The following is a 27,504-nucleotide window of genomic DNA, read 5'->3' as shown; positions in this document are numbered from 1 at the left end:
ATGTATTTGTAGTGGATGTAGCACTGGAGCAGGGGGATGGGCATGCATTGCATATGCTCATTTTTTTCCCTGTACTCTACACTGAGATAGACTAGTGGTATGTTACACGAGCTCCATTTCCTGCTGTGAAAAATGTATGGCTGAACTTTTACAGCCTTTTAACTGATTCTGGTCCATATCATATGGGAGATATAGGCTAATGGCCATTGACACGAGGTAATCTGTGTCCTTATCTTATCTGTCTCTTTTATTTAGGGTGCCATATCTTGGCTTTTGTGAGTCATTAACCACATTAACCTGAATGTCCCTATAGAGGGTATGCGCATGCTTAAAGGAGAGGACTTTTCTGTTTGGATGCATGGGTTATCATGGCCAGAAAGTAGTTTTTTGCCACTCAGTAGGCATTCCTGCATAACTTCCTGGTTTGATTATGATGTCACGCGCATACCCTCTATTCTGGGGCACACATTTGGTAAAAAAAAGAGATTTGGTGTGGAGCAAAAAACGAGGGTATAGACTGGGGGACTCGGTCAACAAATTATATGAGGTTTAAGTCGCTACTGCCTACTGAGCTTCTTTTACGCTGCTTAATTTACAAGCTTCTCCAGAATAACCCGACTTCTCAATTTTGACAGAAATGGCAGCGGAGATTCTTTGTGCTGTACGAACATGGCTGCCTGCGCTTCGCCCTGGACGAATCGGTAAGCACAGCATCCGTGTCACTCAAATCACAGTCTTCCTTTTGTTGTGGGGAGCCAGGTCGTAAGCTTTAAGACAGCTTATCAGTCTCACCTGGGCATAGCTGATGACCCTTACTGGGCCCTTATCTCAGCGGGGGAAATGCAAGGCTGTGATGCTGAAAATGCTAGAAACTTTTATCACTGGAGAACAACACATCGCAGTAGTTCATAGAGAGGTAAATGGTGCAATGGAGAGATAAGCATGAAGGAGAACGAACGGTCCAGCAAATAAGAGGGAGGCCGCAGAGCTGTAAAGTCACTTTATCCCATTTTGGGCGGGAACCCGTTTTGGTGTTTTAAAGCATTATGTTATGCTTTAGCTATGGAAAAATAGCAGATCTACAAGCTCATGAACTTGTAGGTCTGCTATTTTTGAAAAATCGTGAGAAACATAGGTTTTTCATAAAACTTTTAGGATTTAGAAGACAATTTTTTTAAGAATCGTCCTCAGGTCAAAATGGGTTATTGACCATATTCACATGGCCGGAGTGTGACACAGAGCTAAAATGGATACTATGTACTGTATATATGGTCTGTGGTGCCCACGCTAAGTCCATGTTTGTGCTGGCGTTGTCGCTGGGGAATGTGACACGGGTGACCAAACCCACAGCGGCTGATCAGGCTGGAGATTAGACTGCTTGTGTATAAACATTGGGGCCCACACATTACGTTACCATGTGCAGCATAGCCTGCACACATTACGTTACCATGTGCAGCATGCCTGCACACATTACGTTACCATGTGCAGCATAGCCTGCACACATTACGTTACCATGTGCAGCATAGCCTGCACACATTACGTTACCATGTGCAGAATGCCTGCACACATTACGTTACCATGTGCAGCATAGCCTGCACACATTACGTTACCATGTGCAGCATAGCCTGCACACATTACGTTACCATGTGCAGAATGCCTGCACACATTACGGTACCATGTGCAGAATGCCTGCACACATTACGTTACCATGTGCAGCATAGCCTGCACACATTACGTTACCATGTGCAGCAGGCCTGCACACATTACGTTACCATGTGCAGCATAGCCTGTTCACATTACGTTACCATGTGCAGCATAGCCTGCACACATTATGTTACCATGTGAAGCATAGCCTGCACACATTACGTTACCATGTGCAGCAGGCCTGCACACATTACGTTACCATGTGCACACATTGCGGTACCATGTGCAGCATAGCCTGCCTGTCGTATTTAGCTTGCCAAAGACGTACAGAAGCATGGTTTTTAAATTTCCTGAAAGAATCATGTGTGTGGGAAGGTGTCGGTGAGGTCAATTTAGGGGAATTTGACTTCAAGGGGCATATTATTTATAGCTGTGTGTGTGTGTGTGTGTGTGTGTGTGTGTGTGTGTGTGTGTGTGTGTGTGTGTGTGTGTGTGTGTGTGTGTGTGTGTGTGTGTGTGTGTGTGTGTGTGTGTGTGTGTGTGTGTGTGTGTGTGTGTGTGTGTGTGTGTGTGTGTGTGTGTGTGTGTGTGTGTGTGTGTGTGTGTGTGTGTGTGTGTGTGTGTGTGTGTGGCGAGAAGATTTAGTAGTTTGAATCCACTCTTGCTGAATGATCTCACGAATCATGATATTGTTGTCATTGATCTGCCACCTAATGACAAACGTGCATGTGTGCGTGCCTGGCCTGCGCCGTGTGTGCGTTTTCCACTGTGTATGTAATGTTTTTCCAGTGACACCCGTGCTGGTGTGTAACTGTTTTCCTCTCATTGTAATGGTTATTCCAAAACGGTCGGGCTCATTGTCCCCCGGCCTTTTCATCTGCTCTGAGAGCACTCCGGAAAGGCAGGGAAACTGGGTCAGGAAAATGGCCACTTTGTGCGCAGGACCCTCAGGATAGGCGCTCTCCCAAATGTGAACCTCCCTATTGCGCATTTATTATTTCTCTCGTCAAGGTCCTCATTGTTTAACCACCAAATGGTTTGTCCAGGCCGAGCTGTAATACGTTTTGTTTTTTGGCTGAGGGAATGAATACCGTTGTGTAATGCGGACATCCCTCCCCCATTCCCTCAGATACACTACAGAGATTTAATGTAGTGACACCCAGTCCACATGCTCTCTGTATCTTGCAGTCTTTTTTCTTTTTTGATCACATGCCATATAACTCCCACCTATTGCAATTCCTCCTCTAAGAGCCTATGCCATACAAAGCCTGTCATGCCAAGGAGCTTTTTTTTTTGTGGCGTTCGCCTTTATTTTATATTTTTTATGGAGGGACAGACAGTAGGCTGACAGGAAACGGGGAGAGAGATGGGGGGAAGACATGCAGTAAAGGCCGTCGGGATCGGGAGTCGAACCCGCGGCACACTGCCAGACTGGATTACCAGCCAAGGTGCCTGGACCATTGAGCCATGGCCCAGGCTGCCAAGGAGCTTGAAGCAGAGAGATATGGTTTCCTTGCCAGTGTTAACCTCAACTAGCCTAATGGCTCAAATGCATACCTCGCCATTTTTTTGTTCAAAGTGGGTGATTCTTTTTTTTACTTGGTAAATCATGTTGTCCCCAAGGTTCTCTTGAATTTGCTTGTTGACATGGTTATTATGTCTCATTGAAATTAAGGTGAGCAGATAGTTGCAAGTTTGAAATCCTAGTTGTTCCTAATAGATTTTGTAACTAAGGAATGCCGTAGAAGAAAGCTTTGGCACACCTAGAGATGAGGTGTGTGAACAGGTGCGTAGGCCAGTGGATATCAATAATAAGAAGAAAGGTATACGCGCACACTGAGTATCTGCTCAGTACAAGAGTGTTACATTTATTAAAGCTAGGCCTTAATAAATGTAAACACTCTAGTACCGAGCAGATAATCAGTGTGTGGGCGTATCTTTGTAACTAAGGAATGCCAAAATGCAGTGCTGAACGTCTAAACTAAAAGTATTCTTTCAGCAGGCAGAATGAATGGCCGAATGTCGACCAAGCCAGCCACATGGAAATGCTAGATGATGTTACTGATGATTAACCTCACGGCCAAGCTACACCAGGCTTTTCTCGCGCGTTTACCCTAAACGCGCGGCCCGCGCGTGCGTTTTTTTTAAATAGGACTGGACCTAAATTAAACGCACGCACGGGAGAAAACGCGCGAGAAAAGCTTGGTGTAGCTTGGCAGTTAGTCAGCAAAATTACTTACTTGTAATTTACTTATTACTTGGTCAATTAATTTACTCTTGTGAAAGACAACCTTGTTCTTCACGGGATAAGACAAGGTTGTATATTCTACTGTTAGACAGATTCTTAGCTTACTTATGATCTTTGTAGCTTACTTATGATCTTTGATGACTTTCTATGTATTTGATGTATTACCATGTTTTTCTTACTGCAAACCTCCGGATTAACCCATTTTGGGCGGGAACCCCTTTTGGTGTTTTAACTAAGCATTATGTTATACTTTAGCTATTGAAAAATAGCAGATCTACAAGCTCATAGCGCACCACCGAGTGGCGCGCTATGAACTTGTAGGTCTGCTATTTTTGAGAATCGTAAAAATGCGGCACAAATCTTTGAATATATATTCTTTCAGAGCGAACGTTTTTTTTATTTCGAGCCGTATTATTAGCCGATATAGATTTAATGTTTTTGTAAAACTCTACTGGAATGCTTTGGCATCATCCTGTGATTTTCTTATTTCACTGTCTGCGTAACAGACCCAATATGGTCTAAAGACAAGGCAACTTATCCTGCCTGAAGTGATTCTAAGTCATTCCTCTGCTGAGAAGGTCAGAGTTAGGCGCAAATTATGTTGACCACAGAGCTCTGAGTAAGCGCAGCAGAACCGAATAGGATAAGTCGGTTAGCCATTTATTGTTCGATTCTGTTGTGATGGAAAGGCAAAGACAGTGTGTCTTGTCGGAAGGAGTGGCCTATTCTCACATGGTGATGGTCTGTCAAAGAATAAGGACCACAGACTGATGGCACTCTGCTATTTTGGGGCGACCAGCAGGCATCATAGTCTCTACGTGAAGAGGTAGCCTCTTAACGCTGAACTATTTTAGCCACGAGGAGAGCCGAGGGATGTTCTCAAGTCTTCAGCAGCGTTCCTCTCGCATGCCCATATTTGGTGAATTACAGCAGACTCTTCGTTCCAGGACTACAGAGAGAGGAAAGGGAGCATGCAAGCCCCCCGAAACCACAGGGAAACGTCACATACGCCCCAGACCCAGACATTCCACACACACACACACACACACACACGGCTCGCCGCGGCAAGCGCCCAGGTCTGTTGCTGCCGGGGATGGGGGGGGGGGGGGGGGGGGTGGTGGTAACGCATCTAATAATTAGGGGAGTTTGAGAATATTTTACAACGTGCTTTTAACCAGATAATTAGACGGACTGGGTCAGAACATTGCAAGTAGAGCCAAACCGATATATTGGTTTGGCCGTTATTTGCCTTTTTGACATCTGTATTGGCAATTTGGCAATTATGCAGCTGGTATTTCTCCTTGTTACCATTATGAAATTTGCAGATCTATACACTCACAATGCATTGAGAGCTTTAGATTGTCTGTCTTTGAAATAGTTTGAATATGTATTTAGTGGTTTAATAAAATAAAGTTCAGTTTGTCACTTTCATTGCATAATGTACAGTAATAGTATAGTTAGATGTTCCTTTTATATATTAATGTTTAATGTGCTTAATTTAAAATATTGTTTGGGTCAGTTATTTGAAAAGGTTACCCTCCCCCCCATGTTTTATTTACTTGTACGTTAACTTTTCACAAATATAATCTTACATTTTTCGATGTTTTTCAAATAGATATCAACATATTGGTCAAAACATTGTTAATCGTGGTCTAGGACTCTCCAAAGTGGGTATATTTGGCATGGGACCCCCACAATCTGGCCTCAAGGCGGGCTCTAATTGCAAGGCATGGCGTCAAACGGAGAGAAAGGTGGTGGTGAAAGTGAGATTTGAGTCGTTCAGTGGGGGGAAACCGGTTTAGTGGGCAGGCTGTGGAAACGAAGCGAGACCACCCTGCAAGTGTCGAGGTTGAAGGGGTCGGTGACCATGAGAACACAGGGTGTGTGTGTGTGGCTGCTGCTGCATATCTGCCTCTGTTCTACCCTTTTGACTGTAAAACAGTACATGGTCATTTAGCCAGTCACATCACATATCAACTAATCTACTACTTCTCTGTCCTCTGCCAGGTGTCGGGTCTCTGTATCCACGACGCTGTTTTATGGCCTGGAAAGTATTTCTACCGTAGCAGCTCTATAGCAGTAAGGGGAAAGAGAGGGGGGATGTAGGAGAAGCTAGACTGGCAGTTCCTGTCTGTTGAGGGTTGGAAGAAGAGTGTTGTCGGAGGGCACTGCGTGTCGAGGCACATGTGCCATATAAAACGGCAGCCTCCGGTCCATAGTCTTAACGCGGCGGCCTTTGACGGGACTTGCCACTGGCTTGGCCCATAAAAAGCCTCCTCCTGAAGGATTTATCATTTATAGAGTGGGTTGTACTCCACTTAATTCTAAAGCTGGGCTCAGTGGGTTTTTTCACAGTTTCTTTTACAATCTTTTATTTTATTTTGGGGGTGGGGGGGTGGGGGGGAGTTTGCTTCACAAGTTTACTATTGGGTTTGGGCTGCAATTAAAAATACCCCAGATTTTAGCATTGGGTAATTGCTTGCAGTAGCCGAGTTAACCCATTTTGGGCGGGAACCCCTTTTGGTGTTAGCATTATGTTATGCTTTAGCTATTGAAAAATAGCAGATCTACAAGCTCGTAGCGCGCCACCGAGTGGCGCGCTACGAGCTTGTAGGTCTGCTATTTTTGAAAAATCGAAGAACGACTGACCTAGAAACATAGCTTTGTCAGGATGTAGAAGACATTTTTAGAATCTGATCTCAGGTCAAAATTGGTTAAGGTGCCACCATATTCAATGGGTCATTCTTACTTTTTTCTACAGTACACTACACAATGATCTGACTTCATTGAGTAGCGTGCTTGTATTGTTTCTGTGCAGTTCAAACTCCTGTCATGTTTTATAGCCTTTTCTTGTGTCGTGGCTCCCATAGAAGCAACTCTCTAAACTGAACTCTCAAGAGTCTGAGAGCAAGCCATTGGTTTTAATAATATCCCACCGACGTGGGCCTAAAAATAGTTGTTCCCCATGGCAGACAGACACAATCGGAGGATATGGTATTGAATCTGTTGTGTAGAAGAAATCAAACTACGACTATAATTCATCTGCCTTTGAATGGCAGCGTCTTGGCCGATAAATCTCCTTTGTTTTGCTGCCAGAAGCGGCTAACTGTTTCTAAGCAACAGCAGTTGCCTCTTCTATGCACAGACAGGACCAGGATCAGCCGGTATACTGACTGACCACAGATCAGATTTGGGGATCACCGTCCTGGATCTGAGTGTTGTTTGATTTGGCCATCACTGACAAGTGGATGTGAGGCTAATGTTTAACTATTTCACTGCAACTAGCTTCCAAAATGCTTACATTGTTTAGTGATATTGTCACACTTTTACCAATTGTCTACATTTTGCAGATTGAATCAGCACTAAAAACACAATGTAAATGTATTTACCGAAGGTCGCAGTGAACTATGGAGTCGTGCGCTTTTTGTCCGTCAGTGTATCACTCAAAATCCCCATACATGGGGAAAGCCCCATAACCTGTTTTCTGACATTCCATATGTTGATCCTTCCCCATCCATCCTTCCTCTTCGATGTCTCCCTTTTGACTGATACCTGTCCATTTAAACTCTAGACGGGCCTGCCCAAAGGTTATTGGTGCAGCCATGCCCGGCAGCCGGCGAAAACTAGAGTTCTCAACGGGCCTGAAAATTAAGGCCCGGCCCTACCGTCCTGGGCCCTCATCAAACCCTGTACACTCAAGACACTTCCCCCGCTGTCACCCTTAGATCTCCATATATGGAGCTGACCTTTTCTGACATTCCATATGTTGATCTGACCTCATCAAACCCTGTACACTTAAGACACGCTCCATATATTACTTATGTTGTACTGTATCTCGACGACACTGCAAATGAGGGAAACCTCAATGTCTCTCGAGAATACATAAAGGTTTGAATGAATATATGGCCAGTGCATGCGACAAGAGAAAGGTCGCTTCTCGCCCTCAGGTGTCTTACTGGTAAAGTTACTGGAAGTTTATGGGCCTGAACCTAAAACATAGAGCCAAGGAAAAATTGCATAGTGTAAATCAAGAGAAATTTGAAATCTCTATGGACTCTGGACTGGAGTACTATGAATGTCACTATTACATTGATGTAGCTTAAGTTCTCTCCCATGCCCTCTGCATCGCTAAATGGCCTAGAATTCCCTCTGTTTTTTTGTGCAGATGGAGTCCTTTCTGCAGCCTCTAAGTTCTAAGTGTGACCCACTGTAATGGCCATATTTGGCAGCCCCCTGGGTTCACTGGCCGATCTTAATAAAGCTGGATCTGTATTCAATGGCCTTAAAAGGAGCTTGGGAGAGCAACGGCACCTGTTTTACATCTGTAGCAGGCAGAGCAGGGCCTGATAAGAACGCTGCAGGATTCAGACCAGACGCAAAAGAAAGTACAAGGGGTCCGAGAGGAAGTTTAGGGGGAATTCTGCTGGCCCATATTGACCAGACAATACGTTATCAGGTAGAAATAACAATGAGATCATTGTTATTCCCCCCCACCCCACCCCCACCTGAAACAAAACGTAGTTGCTGTGTATTGTCGAGGGCTCTTCGGACAAGGTTTTGGTTCCACTGATTGCAACATATGACCAAGGAATATGGAACAGATTGACATTAATGTGTTTATTGGAACATATTGTGCAGCATAGTAAATCCATCAAACAGGGTGGATTACTATCATATGGTCAGTCAGTCTACTCTAGGCACTCTAGGCTTTTCTGAAAAGAATTATAAGGCATGCTCTTTGTCTTGATCTCTCAGCTGGTGTACAAAACACAGATGTAGGCACACAGCCTAACACACGCACACATGTACACACACACACACACACACACACACACACACACACACAGTGCTGTCATCCCCTCTGTTCACACAGAAGGTTCTGCAGGTGAAAGAAAGGCTTTCCCCAGTTGCCATGGTGACCTGCTGATAAACAGTGGAGTGACCTTACAGTAGAGGGGCCGATAGCCCTGATGTGTCCCCTGGGCAAGAATGATGAAGGAGCGACACGTTTAGTCCTGGGCTTGCTGCAGGCGTTGCTGTGGAGCACGGCTAACGTAACACTAAACCCAGAAATGGCTGAAAACACGGCCTCTAAATGGCTAGTGCGAACACGGGCCGATTAACTGTAGAATTGTCATTGACCAATCACACGCCTTAGCCCAGGGCTTGAACTAAGTAAGCTCTGGGTCTGCATAAAATCTGGGGAGCACCTCCTAACTAAGCCACTTTTCTCCTTCAACTTGGTTTGGAATCATATGGAATGATATCGGTGTTTACCTTTTGCAGCCGTCCTGATGTGTGGCAACAGAGCACTGGTGACTCAGTGGTGAATGTCTCTGCCACCTCTCCAAGGATAAAACCGTGAGGCGTGCATGAATAAAGTCAGTACCATTTTAACGTGATGTTGTTTCTCCCCCCCCAGCCAAGCACGCTGCCTCAGGGCACGGTGAACATGAACCTTTGTACCGATGTCATCGACGCCGAGCCCAAGACGGGCCAGAAGAATGCTCTCTGCATCATCACCCCAGAACAGGAGTACTTCATTAGAGGAGAGAATAAAGAGATTATCAATGGGTAGGTTTATTGTATGCGTGACACATGTCGCTGACATGTGTCTGTGTGTTTGTGTGTGTTTGTGTATGCTGGTATGATGAAGTCATGAATGAGTCAGCGGTTGTGTTTTGTTTTTCTACATTGGTGTTTACTTTTTTGCGTGTGGGTAAAGATACATACAGTTGCCACTGTGCCATAGTACAGTGGTTCCCAAAGTGGGGTCCGGGGACCCCCAGGGGTACTTGAGGGAGTTCCAGGGGGGACCCAGCTAAATGATAATTTGCAACCAAATGGACCCTTATGGGTCTGTAAATCAGAGTGTACAAACCACCACAAATGGAACCGTTCCATTTGTACACTCTCAGAGTTAAATTAACAGTGGTTTTACAATATAAATTGGGGTACCAAAGATAGAAATTCCATTAAATCGGGGATCCGTGGCATAATGCGTGTGAAACTGGGGGTCCTTGAAATTAATATGTTTCGGAATCACTGCTGGAGCCGTAAAAATCCTCCCTTATCCTACCCACTAGAATGGCTGAATGCCCTTTATACTATATCTGAATGTGTTAAAACTGAAAAATAAACAAAAAAAAGCTTTGTACTGTGCCTGGGCCTTTAACCCATTCAGGACAGGAACCGCTTTTGGTGTTTTAAGCATTGTTATACTTTAGCTATTGAGCTATGAGCTTGTAGATCTGCTATTTTTGAAAAATCGTGACAATGTGGTGCAAATCTTTGAATATATGCTTTCACAGATAAAGTTTTTAACAAAAATCTTTGCTTCTGGGAGGTCCCTGAAACAACATATTTTCAGATGGGGGGTCCGATTACATATAATTTCTGGGGTCCTTGACATGAAATAGTTTCAGAACCACTGACATAGAAACATAGGTTTTTCCAAAGAGAACTGTCAGGATTTAGAAGACATTTGGAGAATCTGGTCTCAGTCCTAAATGGGTTAATGTGGTTCTTAGCAGAACCAGAGAACAATGTAATGCTATTCACATTGCATGTTTGTCTTTAGGTGGAGTGAACAGCTGGTGGTGTACCCCAGGACCAATAAGCAGAACCAGAAGAAAAAGCGCAAGGTGGAGCCCACTACCTCCCAGGTAACCTTCAGTACACCGTGAACCATACACACTACCTCCCAGGTAACCTTCAGTACACCGTGAACCATACACACTACCTCCCAGGTAACCTTCAGTACACTGTGAACCATACACACTACCTCCCAGGTAACCTTCAGTACACCGTGAACCATACACACTACCTCCCAGGTAACCTTCAGTACACCGTGAACCATACACACTACCTCCCAGGTAACCTTCAGTACACCGTGAACCATACACACTACCTCCCAGGTAACCTTCAGTACCCCGTGAACCATACACACTACCTCCCAGGTAACCTTCAGTACACCGTGAACCATACACACTACCTCCCAGGTAACCTTCAGTACACCGTGAACCATACACACTACCTCCCAGGTAACCTTCAGTACCCCGTGAACCATACACACTACCTCCCAGGTAACCTTCAGTACCCCGTGAACCATACACACTACCTCCCAGGTAACCTTCAGTACACCGTGAACCATACACACTACCTCCCAGGTAACCTTCAGTACACCGTGAACCATACACACTACCTCCCAGGTAACCTTCAGTACACCGTGAACCATACACACTACCTCCCAGGTAACCTTCAGTACACCGTGAACCATACACACTACCTCCCAGGTAACCTTCAGTACACCGTGAACCATACACACTACCTCCCAGGTAACCTTCAGTACACCGTGAACCATACACACTACCTCCCAGGTAACCTTCAGTACCCCGTGAACCATACACACTACCTCCCAGGTAACCTTCAGTACCCCGTGAACCATACACACTACCTCCCAGGTAACCTTCAGTACACCGTGAACCATACACACTACCTCCCAGGTAACCTTCAGTACACCGTGAACCATACACACTACCTCCCAGGTAACCTTCAGTACCCCGTGAACCATACACACTACCTCCCAGGTAACCTTCAGTACCCCGTGAACCATACACACTACCTCCCAGGTAACCTTCAGTACACCGTGAACCATACACACTACCTCCCAGGTAACCTTCAGTACACCGTGAACCATACACAAAATAATATTTTAGTTAATAGCAACAACCTTTACCTTTTAACAACCATTGTAATGTCTGGGTGCTGTGGGTCCATTATCAGGAAGCTTATATTCTCCAATTAAATTAGACAATTTTAATTATTTCTGCTTTTAACCCCCTTATGGCCACCCTAATTAACAGTGGATTGTGCCTTCTACCTGCACTATTCATATTTTTAATTCATCATTTTAATGCCAATAGAAAAAGCTGTGATATACACACCAATCCTATAGTATTAGACACCCAGTCCTGATGGTGGCGGTAACTTCACCATTATGCTGATTTTGACCGAATAGAGAGAATCCGGCGATGTCATTTCCGGTTAAACTAAACGGAACATCAACATCCGCTATCTTTCTGCACTGTTACACAGTCAGATGTCCGCGATGCTATGCGATCATCGTTTATCTTAATAACTAAGTCAAATTAAGCTCTAATCAAGGCCCGAATATCGCATTTTACGCAGCTATGCACATAAAGACCGCGCACATGCACACGAGGATTTCAGCCGGTTTTAGGTAGAGTACATCGGCCGTTAGCCAAACATGCTAAAAGTTTCTATGGGCGTTTAATGTTTGTGACGTCATGTGGCAGCCACAGTGGGCGCCCCTCACTTCACACAAGTGTGATTATTTTGAGGGGCCCAGCTTGAGAGTGTTTGCGTAAACACAAACATTGAAGACAAAAGCGTGGACGTAAATTGTGATTGGTCGGCGTGATTGGGTGGGAGATGTTCCATTGGTTGAGAATGAGATGGATGTATGATGACGTATGATTATAAGAGCGCCGCTCACTTCACACGGGTTTGATGTTTTTGTTGTTGTTGTTCAGGAGCCGGGTCCAGCCAAGGTTGCGGTGACGGGCTCGGGTATCCCTGAAGCAGAGAAGGTTCCAGACTCTAGCTCCATCATCTGGCAGGAGGAGCTGAGCCAGAGAGAGGCTGAAGGGGCTGCGGTCTGGTCTGCTGCTGACCTGCCTCCGCTGGGATCTCCAGTTCCCCCTGCTGGTAGGGAGGAATCGGATAATAACTCGCCTACAGAGTTTTGTGCAGAGAAGAGCTCACCACTCACACACTCGGTCACTCCAGCATGGCAGTGTTACAGTGACATTGGTGACCTACAGAAATTAGTGATAATCGTGTGGATTGGACATAATGTCAGTGTCCGAACGTACAGTAAGTCATTGCCGGTTTGTTTATTAGCAGAGTTCAACCTACCTGTATTTAGGCCACGTATTTAAAGACCTTCATGTAAATTGTGTGAAGTCCACAAAGTGGTCACATATATCGGCAGCTCACCAATTTCACCGTAACGCCACCATGACGGAGTGACCGAGTGTGAGTGAGCGAGTGGCCGAGATGTTGGGTATTGGAATTTGGCTTAAATCAATTTCATAATCGCACATCTGTATTGCCCATGTAGAGTGACTTCCTGTGTCCTCCTGTGTTTAGCTGACTCCGCCTCTGTGGGCCGCGGCTCGGACGCCGGCTCCGTGAACGGCGACGAGGCGGACCGGGTGTTCGGCCCGCCGCCCCTCCTCCACGGCCCCACGGCGCCCCACGACCTGCTCTCCCCCACGGGCTCCTGCTCCAGCCTGGGCGGCGTGCCGCGCTGTGTCTCCCCGGCCCCCAGCGACCCCTTCCCCTCCGGCAGCTCGCTGCTCTCAAACGGCTCGCACATCAGCGGCTCGGTCAGCTCGCTGGACTCGGACGCCAGCGGCAGCACCGTGACCAGCACCGACAGCCACCCGGCGGCCGCGCACCCCCGGGGCGCCCACCACAGCCACCACGACACCGCCACGCGCACCTCCAGACGCCTGGAGGCCGAGGCCAGGAAGGCGGAGAAGAGGAGCCGGCTGAGGAGCCCCGAGAGGCAGGAGAGGGAGGCCGTGCTCAGTCCCGAGAGGAGGTCAGTACTGTGGGTCTGCCAGGGGTGGAAAAAGTACTCTCATGTTTCACTTAAGTAAATGTATCGATACTGCAATATAGAAATACTCCGGTGAACTTCAAGCAATCAGCCAAATCTACAATAGATTGGCCATTTTTGGATGAGATTTGATGTAGAGGGAAAAAAGATATGACAGCCATACACATTACATTTACATTGTACTTATTTTGTCATTTATATATCAAATGATCCAAATAGGCTATAATGTCTATTTTTAACAAAAAAGTACATTTCGAGCCCTGCAATTGAACATTACAGTATCATTAGTACAAGGCATAACAATTAATTGAAATTGCATATCGGTGCTCGGTATCAGCGATACTCGTACTCTGTCCCAAGAAAATGGTATCAGAGTATCTCTAGTCTAGTCAGTATTGTATCACTTGTCTTTCCCATTCCTCCAGTAATCAAGGTTCAAGGTGTTTATTATTATTTCCATATACGCGTACAATACAGCCGGTAGCAACATTGTTTTTATAAGTGAAAGAGAAGCATTCTTTAGCCTTCTGTGGAACAGGGCCTGGTCATGCCCGAGTGCAGAGCTATTGAAGATAATATCCAGCCTGTCTAAAACCACTGTTGTCGTCTTCCAGGTAAAGCAGTTATTAATCAACCGCTGGTCTAGCCTTAGAACTGGTGAACCAGGTTAGCAGGCAGCCTTCTTGGAATGCCGGCTTCCCCGCTGTCTGGAGACAGTGGAGCACTAGGCTTTTTATCCATTTAAAGGCATGCACTCAAATACAGTAGACAGTCCTGTGACGCACTTAACCGACATACTTAACCACTTTTGATGCACACTCGGAACCGGTGTATTTTCCATGGGGGTGGAAGAAAAACGCCGTATTTGGTGATTAGGGAGACAAGAGACGCAGACTGAGATTTGAGAGGCTCTGCTTTGAATATTCCTGTGTGTGTATTTCTTGGACCATATTTAAATACTAATTGTATTTTGCCAGTTTTATTTTTTTTAATTTTTTTGGTGGGGGGAGGGGCAAGGGGGGTCAGCGCTTATATTCTGTGTAAGCACACACTGTATAAACATACTGGCTTTGTACTTTTCCATTCAGCAATCTGCCCCTCAGCCCCTGGGCGCTGTTCTTGGAAAGGTCACAGGTCATACACACACCAGTGAAGGCAGCATTTCAAACGAAACGCGTGGGGGAGGGAGGGGTCATCTTTTTCCTCCTCCCAGAGCCCGCTTCCTGCTCCATTCCCTACGTCCAAGCCCGGCCTGAAAGGAAAGGGAGGAGATGGGAGGGAAAAATGGAAAGAATGTACACAGTTGGCCTCGCAGACAGATAACTGGTCCATTTGGACTGTTTGGGATTTTTGAGTGGCAACAGACATCTTGTTCACTAAGGCAGCCATTTTGGTCTTACATCATAAGAGTAGAGTATGATGTAACGGCAAAAATGACAGCTGTGTGAATATGGTTAATTAGCCAGTGAGATCATGTGACTGAAATGCCCCTTTAGCCGTCCTCTTCCTGCTCTCTCCCATGTTGCCTTTTAAGGAGGCCGGCTATTGCTGAGGAATCCCCAAATAAGGGCAGCATAAAAAAAAGAAGAGTAATTTAATATTTCCCACTGCCTCCTGCTCTCTCTCTCGCTCTCTGTAAAGTGAATTCCACTGGCTTTTTTAACAAAGGCTGTATGTGTGGGAATGTGTCAAAGCCAGCAGTGTAACGTTTCATTTGTCCCAGCTATGTTTATGCAAGTCTGCAGATAAAGCACAGATTAAGGTACTACTATCTCATCTGTGATCTTAAAGTCCAGCTGCCCCCTTAAGTTCTAATATTGTTTGACCGTCGCACTGACCTTGCCATAGGACATGTCCTTGATGTACCCAAGCTGCCCAGAAACAGACTTTTCCAATGTCTGTCAGAAATCAGCTTTATTGTCACATCACAGGTTTACAGAAGTAAAGAAGTGGGTGAAATTTGATGCACAAAACCGAATTTAACCCACTTCCCTACTTGTACATTACAATGTATGTACGATTGTCCTTTGTATACAGTGTCTCGAATGGACAGTGTGGAAGTACAGTGTGTGAAGTTGATCAGATGAACGGTTCTCCATACCTGGCCCGCTCCGACATGGCCTGCCACAAACCGGCTTAGTTTGCACTAGTATTATAAACTGTATGACGTGTGTAGAAGACACTAGACACTCTTGTTCTATCTTGCGTGGGTTTTTATTTTACTTGTTTGTTGTGGTCACTTTGCCTTAAGGTGGCCGATAATCGGGCATTTTTGACCGGGTCATACCAAAGACTCTAAAAATGGGACCCAGTGCCTCTCTGCTTGACACTCAGCATCAAGGGATGGATTGGGGGTAAGTCCCTGCGACATACTAGCGTCATGTCCAGGGTACATCAAGCTGCCTCACGCTACAGAAACAGGAGATAGGCTCCTGCCCCTATGGGCCTCATGGCTCGGCAAGGCTACTTACTTACTAAATGGCCTCTGTGTTTAACCGTGCGTTGTGGGTTTGTCTGTGTGTTCCCTGGATCCAGTCGCTCCGGCGTGATCGAGAAGTTGGAGGCCTTGGAGCTGGAGAATGCAGAGAGGATGGAGGTGGAGGAGGCAGGGAGGGGTGGAGCCAGACAAGGCCGCAGTGAACACAGACGCTTCAACAGAGAGGTAATACTTGTACACTGTGTGCGTGTGCGTGTGCGTGTGCGCGTGCGCGCGCTAACAGTGCCAGCATTGTGCAGCAGTTTACAATGGATGTGGTAAGGACTTGTAAACAGTGTTTTTTAAACGACATCACATGGCAGAAAAGAACGCAGACCTGAGCTTAGCTTTTGGACCCACGAGCTTGTGTTGTGTTGTTCCTCTCTTTCCAGCAGACCCCTGCCCCCCCCCCCCCTCCAGCCCCCTTTTTCTGTCCTGCCTTTGTTTTGGTTGGAGGTCATAGGTCAGGAGCGTGTGCTGTATTCATTTCCAGTTTCCATTCTGTTTCGGGAGTCCCATGGTGATTGCGCTTCCCTTTCCCACCCTGGCCTGCTGCACTCGAGCTACAGTGGCTTAACCCCCCCCCCCCCCCTCGCCTTAGGAGAGAGAGATGCACAACATTGGGTCAGAAGTCAAAAACAGATTGAGAACTGCCACCAAAATGTTATGGGGAACCGATCTCACCAGCACTTTTTTTTTTTTTTTTTTACCGCTCGGTGTTTGTCTCCAGATGGAAGATAAAGGCACAACACTTGTTCATTCTCACATACTCTGTGCCCGTGTTCGACGAATTCCGTCCGTCTCCATGTCAAACATCCAGTCGCGCAGCACTCCCCCTTATATACGCAGCACTCCCCCTTATACACACAGATTGCGGTTAGAGCCGCCCTGTTTTGCTTCATGCTATCAGCGAGCATTCTGTGTTATCATTCTCTCTGGTCCAGCGCGGTGCCGTGCCAAGTTCAGCCTCAGAAAACATGCACGTTTGACGTGGGCGGCCGGGGGGGGTGGGGGTGGCAGCGGTATTGGCTGTCATCATATTTACGTATGCACTGAGGGGCTGGGGGGGTGGCGGGGGTATTGGCTGTCATCATATTTACGTATGCACTGAGGGGCTGGTTTCATTGGCTGTCATCATATTTACGTATGCACTGAGGGGCTGGTTTCGCACGTTCCCACCCAGACCCTGACCCACATGGTGTTACTTCCTGCTTTTCAGATTTCTCTGGAAAGCAGGACGTTTCCTGTGTCTGTTATGATGATGAATCTGATTCCCACAGAAAGAAAACGTATGATTAACCCATTTTAGGCGGGAACCCCTTTTGGTGTTGGCATTATGTTATGCTTTAGCTATTGAAAAATGGCAGATCTACAAGCTCATAGCGCGCCACGCTACGAGCTTGTAGGTCTGCTATTTTTGAAAAATCGAAGGACGACTGACATAGAAACTAGAGTTCTCATCGGGCCTGAAAATTAAGGCCCGGCCCTACCCTACCCTAACTGGGTCGACCCGAGGCCCGGCCCGACCCTAACAATTACCATAATGTCAGGCCCGAAAACCCGAAAAAGCCCGAGTGAAAAAAAAGAGAAAAAAAGGAAAAAGAAAAATGCCACTATATGGCTGCGGCGCTGTGGATTATTGAGACGACTGTGTCAGAGAACGCACTAATAGTCTAGTCGCCGAAATAAAGGATTTATGTAACTCACGTTAATTGGCTGATAATGTTCCATTTTCAACATTCTAATGGTTTCCAGCAATTTCCAGGGGTGAGTAAACATCTTCTGAATCAAAGTAGCAGCGATCCTCTGAAGTGACGCAGTTAATTATGTCCAATAGGCTACTGGCAATATTATGACAATTCAAGTCAACTTGGCTATAATCTACTAGGTTACTGTATAGTTTACATTAATCATTGCCTCTCAAACCCACATACCACGCGTAATGTGCGTTGCCTAACCAAAAGAACAGACATACAAACCATCAACATGCCGCTCGATGGCGTGTCGAGTCTGTCGACAGCTTGCAGATCTTTTATTTTGGGCAGTGAGCACACAACGAGGCGCGCTGCGCTACGATGGGGAAATTAAATAGTTGTAGGCTACAGCGCGCTGCGATACGATTTGTAAACCAAATAGCTGTAGCCTACAGTGTGACTGTAACATTGCTTGGTCATCATGTAACTATATTACGGGCAGGCGCTTTCATAGTTATATGGAGCATTTACCGTTGATTAGGTAGCCTAATTTAGCTTATTCACCCAGCTGGGTTCAACGAGACAGTGTCTCGTTAAGCCCCGACGTTTCCAAAACGAGCTATTGCGGATAAATCGATGGTCTTATAAAACATTTAAGCATATGGCAAGTTGACTTAAGTTATATAGTTGATGCTGAGCAGTAAGCAGCTCATTTGGTTGGCAAACCAGAGGCCATCCAGCGGTAGCAAGTTCAACAACCACCGTTCTATTCTGTCACTTTGGTGCGCTGCTGCCTGCTGCTGATCATCGCCTCCTCCTCCTTCAGTCACATATAGTATAATAGCCTAAACTGTAAAAGTTAATCGCCAACATTCACCAGCTCAGCCCTCTTCATATTAAATAAATACATTACACAAACAACAGAATTGTTATTTTTGTTATAATAAAATTATATATATAAAAAAAAAAAAAAATCACAATCACAGAGCCCGAGGCTCGGCTCGGCCCGGCCCGACTAATTATCGTGCATTTTAGGCCCGGCCCTACCCGAAAATGTCGGGCCGGGCCGGGTTTGGGCCGAGATTGAGAACTCTAATAGAAACACAGCTTTTTCAGAAAACTGTCAGGATGTAGAAGACATTTTTAGAATCTGATCTCAGGTCAAAATGGGTTAAAACAGAGAGCAAAGCAAGAAAAACATAACGTGTTCGTGTGTGTGTGTTTTTCTTCTCCAGGAGCAGAAACATGGCCAGGGACTGGACTTCCCCTCCACCCTCCCTCCACTGAGGAGAGCCAAGTCCCTGGACCGACGGACCAGTGAGTCTGTCATGACAGTAAGTCTCCCTTTTGAATATCAAGGTTATCACGGTTCATGTGATCCTTTCAAATGTCTTCTGTAACTAATACAGACAGATCCTGCCGGTATTAACACATTCACTCATTCACTGCCAATCATTTTTGTAACCAGGATCATCGGCTCTTTAGTTATGGATCGTGCAAATCTGTTTACATTGAGTCCGCCGGTGACAGAGTTTTCATTTACGGTTTTATCCGTCTCCTAGCAACCTAGAGCGAAGAGCGCAATCTAACGTAATCAATGAAAACCCTGAAATGACGAGATATATTATTGGCAGTGAACCGTTTCAAATCACGAGATATCTCGTCAATGGCAGTGAAATGAATGTGTAAAGGTAGGGTAAGTGATTTGGTTAAAGTATTAAATATCTCTATATTGTGATAGTACTCATTGCTATAGTGTTTGTTCAGTAACGGGAGTCTCCATGAAGCTGATAAATCTATGGCTACGGCTACGCTCTCCTGATGGCTGACATTTTGTCACCTACCAGAACATTTATTTTCTGTTTATTAAAAAGCTGGAGGGACAGGGAGACCCCTGTTACTGAACAAACGCTATCGCAATGAATACGATCAGAATATAGTGATTTAACCTTTTAACAAAATACTTGTTGTTTTAACCAAAATATATCACTCACCCCACCTTAACACGAGGCCTGCCGGGAACATAGGAATTTTAAAACGTAGAATCTTGTGGCCTGCCACAAACGGAAAAGCCGTTTTAACAGCGATGTATTAATTAATGCATGTTTTAATACGATCGTATCGAAATCTACCGTCAGTTAGCTTTGTTATGCTTCTGACACAATGGGCGCGGCCATTTTGAAAATGCGCGCGCATCCACTTACATTGCCGGCTCTGGTTTCAGACGGCTTTATCTCACAGAAGCGACATTGCAGAGGACGCTTTGTCCCAGACAAGCGTTTTCAACGGCCTGTAGCAGGCGCTGTGATACTCGCGGTCAGCTTTTTCCACCGCCGAGCGAGACAACAACAACCGGTCATGATACCACACACAGCAGCTTTTCACAGGAACAATGCGATTACGGATATTTGGATCTTCAAAGTAAGTGTTACGCGTGATAAAACCTTGGCAATACGCAATCGAGGGATTAATGAATGGCGGCAGGCAGACGGTTAAGTTACTATTAGCATAGTGGTCAGTCTTCTGGTAGGAATATGGCACTGTGAGGCCTCACCAGGATATAAAATTACTGTATGGGATCACTTTTTTAATATATACAAGTGGCCATAGCCGTCATCACAAATGTGATGAGGGTAGCACATTCGGCTATGGCCAAATTTAGCCCAAGGAGTGTTTGTCGTGCAAAACATAATGCTTGGAATGGGTTGAGAATCATGAAAACCCCCTAGTTTGACACGTCACATGCTACTGTACTTAAAAGTATAATGAAATTTAGAACATTTTGTCATATTGGTACCAATCATGGTGTTGGGTCATAGTTCCCTGTGAACTATCAACCTCAATCAGCAATGCATCACAGAGTGGAAAGAAGGAGGTGATTTGATTACCTACCTATTTGTATGCCTAGTCTTTTCTATTTCTTGGTGACGAAAATATATTATAAGAAGATATAACGAGAGAGAGAAAATGTATAAAATCATTATTTAATGCCACCAAAATGTATGTTGAGTAGTTTCCACGGTACCAGCACATTACATGTTGTAGTTTCCACGGTACCAGCACATTGTATGTTGAGTAGTTTCTACGGTACCAGCACATTACATGTTGAGTAGTTTCTACGGTACCAGCACATTACATGTTGAGTAGTTTCCACGGTACCAGCACATTACATGTTGTAGTTTCCACGGTACCAGCACATTACATGTTGTAGTTTCCACGGTACCAGCACATTGTATGTTGAGTAGTTTCCACGGTACCAGCACATTACATGTTGAGTAGTTTCCACGGTACCAGCACATTACATGTTGAGTAGTTTCTACGGTACCAGCACATTACATGTTGAGTAGTTTCCATGGTACCAGCACATTACATGTTGTAGTTTCCACGGTACCAGCACATTACATGTTGTAGTTTCCACGGTACCAGCACATTACATGTTGTAGTTTCCACGGTACCAGCACATTACATGTTGTAGTTTCCACGGTACCAGCACATTACATGTTGTAGTTTCCACGGTACCAGCACATTACATGTTGTAGTTTCCACGGTACCAGCACATTACATGTTGTAGTTTCCACGGTACCAGCACATTACATGTTGTAGTTTCCACGGTACCAGCACATTACATGTTGAGTAGTTTCCACGGTACCAGCACATTACATGTTGAGTAGTTTCCACGGTACCAGCACATTACATGTTGTAGTTTCCACGGTACCAGCACATTACATGTTGTAGTTTCCACGGTACCAGCACATTACATGTTGTAGTTTCCACGGTACCAGCACATTACATGTTGTAGTTTCCACGGTACCAGCACATTGTATGTTGAGTAGTTTCTACGGTACCAGCACATTACATGTTGAGTAGTTTCCACGGTACCAGCACATTACATGTTGTAGTTTCCACGGTACCAGCACATTACATGTTGTAGTTTCCACGGTACCAGCACATTGTATGTTGAGTAGTTTCCACGGTACCAGCACATTACATGTTGAGTAGTTTCCACGGTACCAGCACATTACATGTTGAGTAGTTTCTACGGTACCAGCACATTACATGTTGAGTAGTTTCCACGGTACCAGCACATTACATGTTGAGTAGTTTCCACGGTACCAGCACATTACATGTTGAGTAGTTTCTACGGTACCAGCACATTACATGTTGAGTAGTTTCCATGGTACCAGCACATTACATGTTGTAGTTTCCACGGTACCAGCACATTACATGTTGTAGTTTCCACGGTACCAGCACATTACATGTTGTAGTTTCCACGGTACCAGCACATTACATGTTGTAGTTTCCACGGTACCAGCACATTACATGTTGTAGTTTCCACGGTACCAGCACATTACATGTTGTAGTTTCCACGGTACCAGCACATTACATGTTGTAGTTTCCACGGTACCAGCACATTACATGTTGTAGTTTCCACGGTACCAGCACATTACATGTTGTAGTTTCCACGGTACCAGCACATTACATGTTGTAGTTTCCACGGTACCAGCACATTACATGTTGAGTAGTTTCCACGGTACCAGCACATTACATGTTGAGTAGTTTCCACGGTACCAGCACATTACATGTTGTAGTTTCCACGGTACCAGCACATTGTATGTTGAGTAGTTTCCACGGTACCAGCACATTACATGTTGAGTAGTTTCCACGGTACCAGCACATTACATGTTGAGTAGTTTCCACGGTACCAGCACATTGTATGTTGAGTAGTTTCCACTGTACCAGCACATTACATGTTGAGTAGTTTCCACGGTACCAGCACATTACATGTTGAGTAGTTTCCTTCCACGGTACCAGCACATTACATGTTGAGTAGTTTCCATGGTACCAGCACATTACATGTTGAGTAGTTTCCACGGTACCAGCACATTACATGTTGAGTAGTTTCCACGGTACCAGCACATTACATGTTGAGTAGTTTCCACGGTACCAGCACATTACATGTTGAGTAGTTTCCATGGTACCAGCACATTACATGTTGAGTAGTTTCCACGGTACCAGCACATTACATGTTGAGTAGTTTCCACTGTACCAGCACATTACATGTTGAGTAGTTTCCACTGTACCAGCACATTACATGTTGAGTAGTTTCCACGGTACCAGCACATTACATGTTGAGTAGTTTCCATGGTACCAGCACATTACATGTTGAGTAGTTTCCACGGTACCAGCACATTACATGTTGAGTAGTTTCCATGGTACCAGCACATTACATGTTGAGTAGTTTCCACGGTACCAGCACATTACATTTTCTTTAAAGGACCACTTCACCACTTTTCAACATCTCTTCATATAATTGGTCCTCACTAATGTTCATGTTAAAACACCACCATTTTTTCCTACTCAGTCTGTGTCTCATAGGAGGGCTGTGGGCAGTTCGGACACCCGTCCACCAGTGACATCATCATTAGGCAGATATTTTTTTAAACAAGATTTGTTTTCAAATATATTTAGATTTTTATTATAGTGAGAACGATGGCTTCAACTTTTGCATTGCAACTTTTCAGGAAAAGAAAGCCTGCCGTTTCTATTAGCTTGGATTCACCATCGATGATGTCACTGGTGGACGGGTTTCTGAACTGCCCACAGCCTTCCTATGAGACACAGACTGAGTAGAAAAAAATTGTGGTATTTTATCATGAACATTAGTTAGGACCAATTATAGGAAGAGAAGTTGAAAAGTGGTGAAGTGGTCCTTTAACAACAAAGCCAGCCAACTTGTGTTGAAACGAAATTCTGATTGGCCGCGTAGCGTGGTGATTAGATTACGTCCCAAATCGTCCAGTTTGTGTTGCGTCCAGATTCCAGAAATCCCCTTGACTTGATCACCTGACACGATGAGGTGTCCATGTGACGCTTCCTGGGGGGAAACTGGAGGACACTGTAAATCTAGCAACACACGATGAGAGCAAAGCACTCGTCCAGAATAAACTGAGTAATCAACTGGTGATATTTGCTCAAGGTGTTTCTGTTTGCGTGTGTGTGTGTCTGTGAATGTTGATGGGTGTACTGTAGACTGTGCTTTTTTTTATTAGACAATACCTCTGTTGTTCTCGTAATCTGTGAAGAGTCTATGGTCAGATTCAATGCCAGGGTTGTTGCTGAGAGAGGTCATTGGGTTTCTCTGTTGTTGTTGGGTTGAAGGTAGGGCTGTAACTATCGATTATGTCATTGGTGATTATTCTATTGATTACTTTTCAGATTGTTTTTAATCTGCGTCCTAAATCAAATATTAGCACTATTGGCACTTTGGCTAGGGTGCAGTACTTAGTTCAGGCTAGTCATTGGTCCGACAAACGACAATCTACCTCAAACCCTAACCTAACCGCAAGCACAGGAGCAGTGCATGTTCGAGCCCTGTGTGCAGCCACTTTCTTGTATTTTCAAGATTCCCCTTTCAGTTTATTCTCCTGTGGGCCGGCACTGCTACAAGGACTTTGGTGTACGTAAGCATCCTCGTGCATAACAAATCAACGTTAACATTACGTAAGCATCCTTGTGCATAACAAATCAACATTAACATTTTTGAACAGATGTTCTAGTGAAAATAGCTGATCTCCTATCTCTGCTGGTGCAGCCCTAGTTGAAGGGCCAGTGAGGTTATCTAACGGATCAGAAAAGAACAGCACACATTAAAGATAGAGGGAGGTTTCAGTTGATCCAGACTTCATTCTTAACACATTTTGTGCCCAAGACGTCTGTGGACGTCTTTGGTATTACCGCACGGGCAGAGCCCAAGACGGGAAAAAAATAATAATATATATATATATATATATATATATTTTTTTTTTAATACGTGGTGCCAAAGTTTGTGTTTTCGCCATTGAGAATGCATTTGGCGTTTAAATTAAATAACTCAGAAACTATAAAACATTTCAAAGTAAAAAGTTCCAGCATGTGTCTCCACAGTCGGCTGAATTATAAAAAATGTGAATGGATTTTCTAGGTGAAAGTGATTTTTGGGCAGTTTTGCGTGGGCTCTCAAAGTGTTAAAGCAAAGCTGGTCCTTTCTATTCATGGCAGCTCTGCTTGGGAAGCTGTTTCTTAGCTTGGTTGGTCTTACGTCTTTTTCCCCGTTTCTGTCTGCTACTGCTTCTGTTAATGATCGAATCAACAAATTCAGATGAATTATATTAAAACGGAAGCAAAATTATCTGGGGACTGTTTAGCTTATGCATTATATCTCCGTTGGGCCAGCTGATTTTGTCACTAATATAGATTAGGGGTGGCGGGGGCTCAGGGGTAGAGTGGCTGGATGGTAACCGCAAGGTTGCCAGTTCGAACCCGGACTCCCCCAGAGTTAGTGTCGAAGTGTCCTGAACCCCAATTTGCTCCCGATGTGCAGGTTGGTGCATTGCATGGTTTCCGCCGCCATCGGTGGGTGAATGTAATGCACAATCTATGTAAAGCACCTTGGATAAAGGCACCATTTACCATTTAGATTCCAAGTGTCTTATCTGTGGCCTGAACCTACTACAGACACTAATGCTAGTGTTTCTTCGGCCTAGGTGTGGTTGTGTGAGAGTGTGGAGCTATAGGGCAAGTCGTCCATGATGCAGGGTTCTCTACCTCTCCTGTCCAGGTTATCCTCCTGCTATCTCTGTGTGCAGCCTTTTATCATCTTGCGTGATTTTGGAGCACCCATTCTGGTGTGTGTGTGTGTGTGTGTGTGTGTGTGTGTGTGTGTGTGTGTGTGTGTGTGTGTGTGTGTGTGTGTGTGTGTGTGTGTGTGTGTGTGTGTGTGTGTGTGTGTGTGTGTGTGTGTGCGTGTGCGTGTGCGTGTGCGTGTGCGTGTGCGCGCGCGCGCGCGTGCGCGCGTGTGCGTGTGCGTGTGCGTGCGCGCGCGCGCGCGTGCGTGCGTGCGTGCGCGCGCGTGCGTGCGCGCGTGCGCGTTTTGAGAGCGACAGAACAAAGTGTGACTGTGTGTGTGTGTCACAACTTACCACTGCTTCCTGAGGGCACTGATCACATGTGTGTGTTTTGTCCCACTGTGTGGAATCACAGCAGACTACAACAAAACTGGACGCTGCAACCTCGGCTATCGTAGTACAGAACAGCAGCAATATAGCAACGTCGGCAGAAGTTGCCCCTGTCAAGTGGATCATGTCTAAAAAGATGATCATTATATTAACAACAAACCTATTATAGATTTGTCCGAGCCATTGGTAGGGTCAACTTCTACCCTCCGCTGAGTGAGCATGCGTTTGTCTCTGCTGCTGCTGCTATTATTTTTGTTTTGAAATGATAGCGGCGTGCGTGCAGCCTTTTGACTTGGAAGTGTCGAAAGCTCAAATGTCTGCTATCGTTTTGGGCTAATTCATTCATGTTTGTTGTGTTTATATTAATTGTGTCACAGCCACAGGTAAGTGAACCGAACTCATAGTCTACTTTATAAAGCCAATGTGATCTTATGTTTCAGTGCCTACACAAGTTAAAAACTCAACATTAGCAAAATAAATTGTCTTGCATGGTGTCATATTGTTTTTAGTCTTAAAAGGACCATACCGCATGATGTGACTATGACTCAAGGTGTATAATACTCAACATTACTACAGACCATTTTCCAAAACATACTGCACATGACATCGTTTGTGTCATTTTCACGGGGGTTATTGGATTCAGTTCATTTCAGTAAGGTTTTATGAATCAACTTGAAACTATCTTGAGATAGGTAATCCAGCACACTAAATTTGACAAAGGTTAGCTTTTTGTTGTGTATACTGCATATTAAAACACCAAAGGATTATGGTTAAGTTTAGCCTAAAATAGTCCCTCCCTACCTCCATGATTTATTAGTCGTATCATGTTTAGTTCTTCAGGTAAGTTTCGTAATTGCATGTAAAAAAAAGTAGAAGCTTGGGCGCCTGCGGCTAGCTCACATTTAGCGCCACGCGTCCATGTTGTTTCACCGCGAATATCGTGTCAGAGTGAGACACACAAAAGCGTATATTTTGAATGAAGCCTCAAGATTAGATAAAATGCTAGATTATAGTCACCAATGTACACATACACGTACATTAAATGTACAAATATTTCTAAAAAAAACATTTTTAGGTAGTTAGACAACTAGTAAACTAGGCAACTAGTCAACTAGTAAAATCAGACCCGTCTGAAGTGAGTGGTACTGTACTGTACTGTACTGTACTGTACTGTACTGTACTGTACTGTACTGTACTGTACTGTACAAGCCCTCCCTGGCCTGTGTGTGTCTGTGTGTTAGGCTGTGCAACGGTGACACTTGGTGGTGAACAAACGCTATAACGTGCTCGGACACAGCCAGGGACACAGGGACAGACCCAGGGACACAGCCACACACATAGCTGTCTATAGAGCGTCGCAGTCCCTCCCCCTACCATGGACCAGGAAATGAATCCAAATGCATTTTTCCCATAGTCATTTCATAAAGTATTTATTTAAAGACTGTTACGCCACGGACAAAGCCAACTCGAGTCGTGACAACTCATGACAACACAAACAATATTTTGGACCAAACAAATAATTACAAAGAAGAAAAACAACAAAAGTGTTGTAACCTGCCGTTTTTTGCCGTTTGTAGTCATGATTTGTCACGACTCGAGTTGGCTTTGTCCGCGGCGTAAACGTCTTTAAATAAATACTTTCTGAAATGTCTGAGGAAAATGAACGGAGAATAATTTCCTGGTCCATGGTAGGGGGCGGGACTGCAACGCTCTATAGGAGTGGTTGCAAAAATCACTAGAAGTGAAAGCCCTATCGCTCCTTCGCATCACAGAGAGGGAAACTGCAAAAGCTGGCCCCA

At 45.0% G+C, this 27,504-nt stretch overlaps 1 protein-coding gene across 5 annotated transcripts in view; it reads left to right on the top strand.

Moving 5' to 3' along the window:
* Nucleotides 1-27,504, top strand: part of LOC306915362 (myosin phosphatase Rho interacting protein) — a 50,964-nt gene that overhangs the window by 5,729 nt on the left and 17,731 nt on the right. For all 5 annotated transcript variants that reach the window (XM_079492680.1, XM_079492678.1, XM_079492679.1 and 2 more), the window contains exons 3-9: nt 636-701; nt 9,315-9,466; nt 10,473-10,557; nt 12,448-12,622; nt 13,067-13,523; nt 16,077-16,203; nt 18,947-19,045. In XM_079492680.1, coding sequence (XP_079348806.1) covers nt 636-701; nt 9,315-9,466; nt 10,473-10,557; nt 12,448-12,622; nt 13,067-13,523; nt 16,077-16,203; nt 18,947-19,045 — 1,161 coding nt within the window. The remainder of the gene's footprint in view (nt 1-635; nt 702-9,314; nt 9,467-10,472; nt 10,558-12,447; nt 12,623-13,066; nt 13,524-16,076; nt 16,204-18,946; nt 19,046-27,504) is intronic.

The sequence above is a fragment of the Electrona antarctica genome (genome assembly GCF_951216825.1).
Source record: "Electrona antarctica genome assembly, chromosome: 22".
Lineage (NCBI taxonomy): Eukaryota > Metazoa > Chordata > Actinopteri > Myctophiformes > Myctophidae > Electrona > Electrona antarctica.
This window is presented reverse-complemented; position numbering and strand designations above follow the sequence as displayed.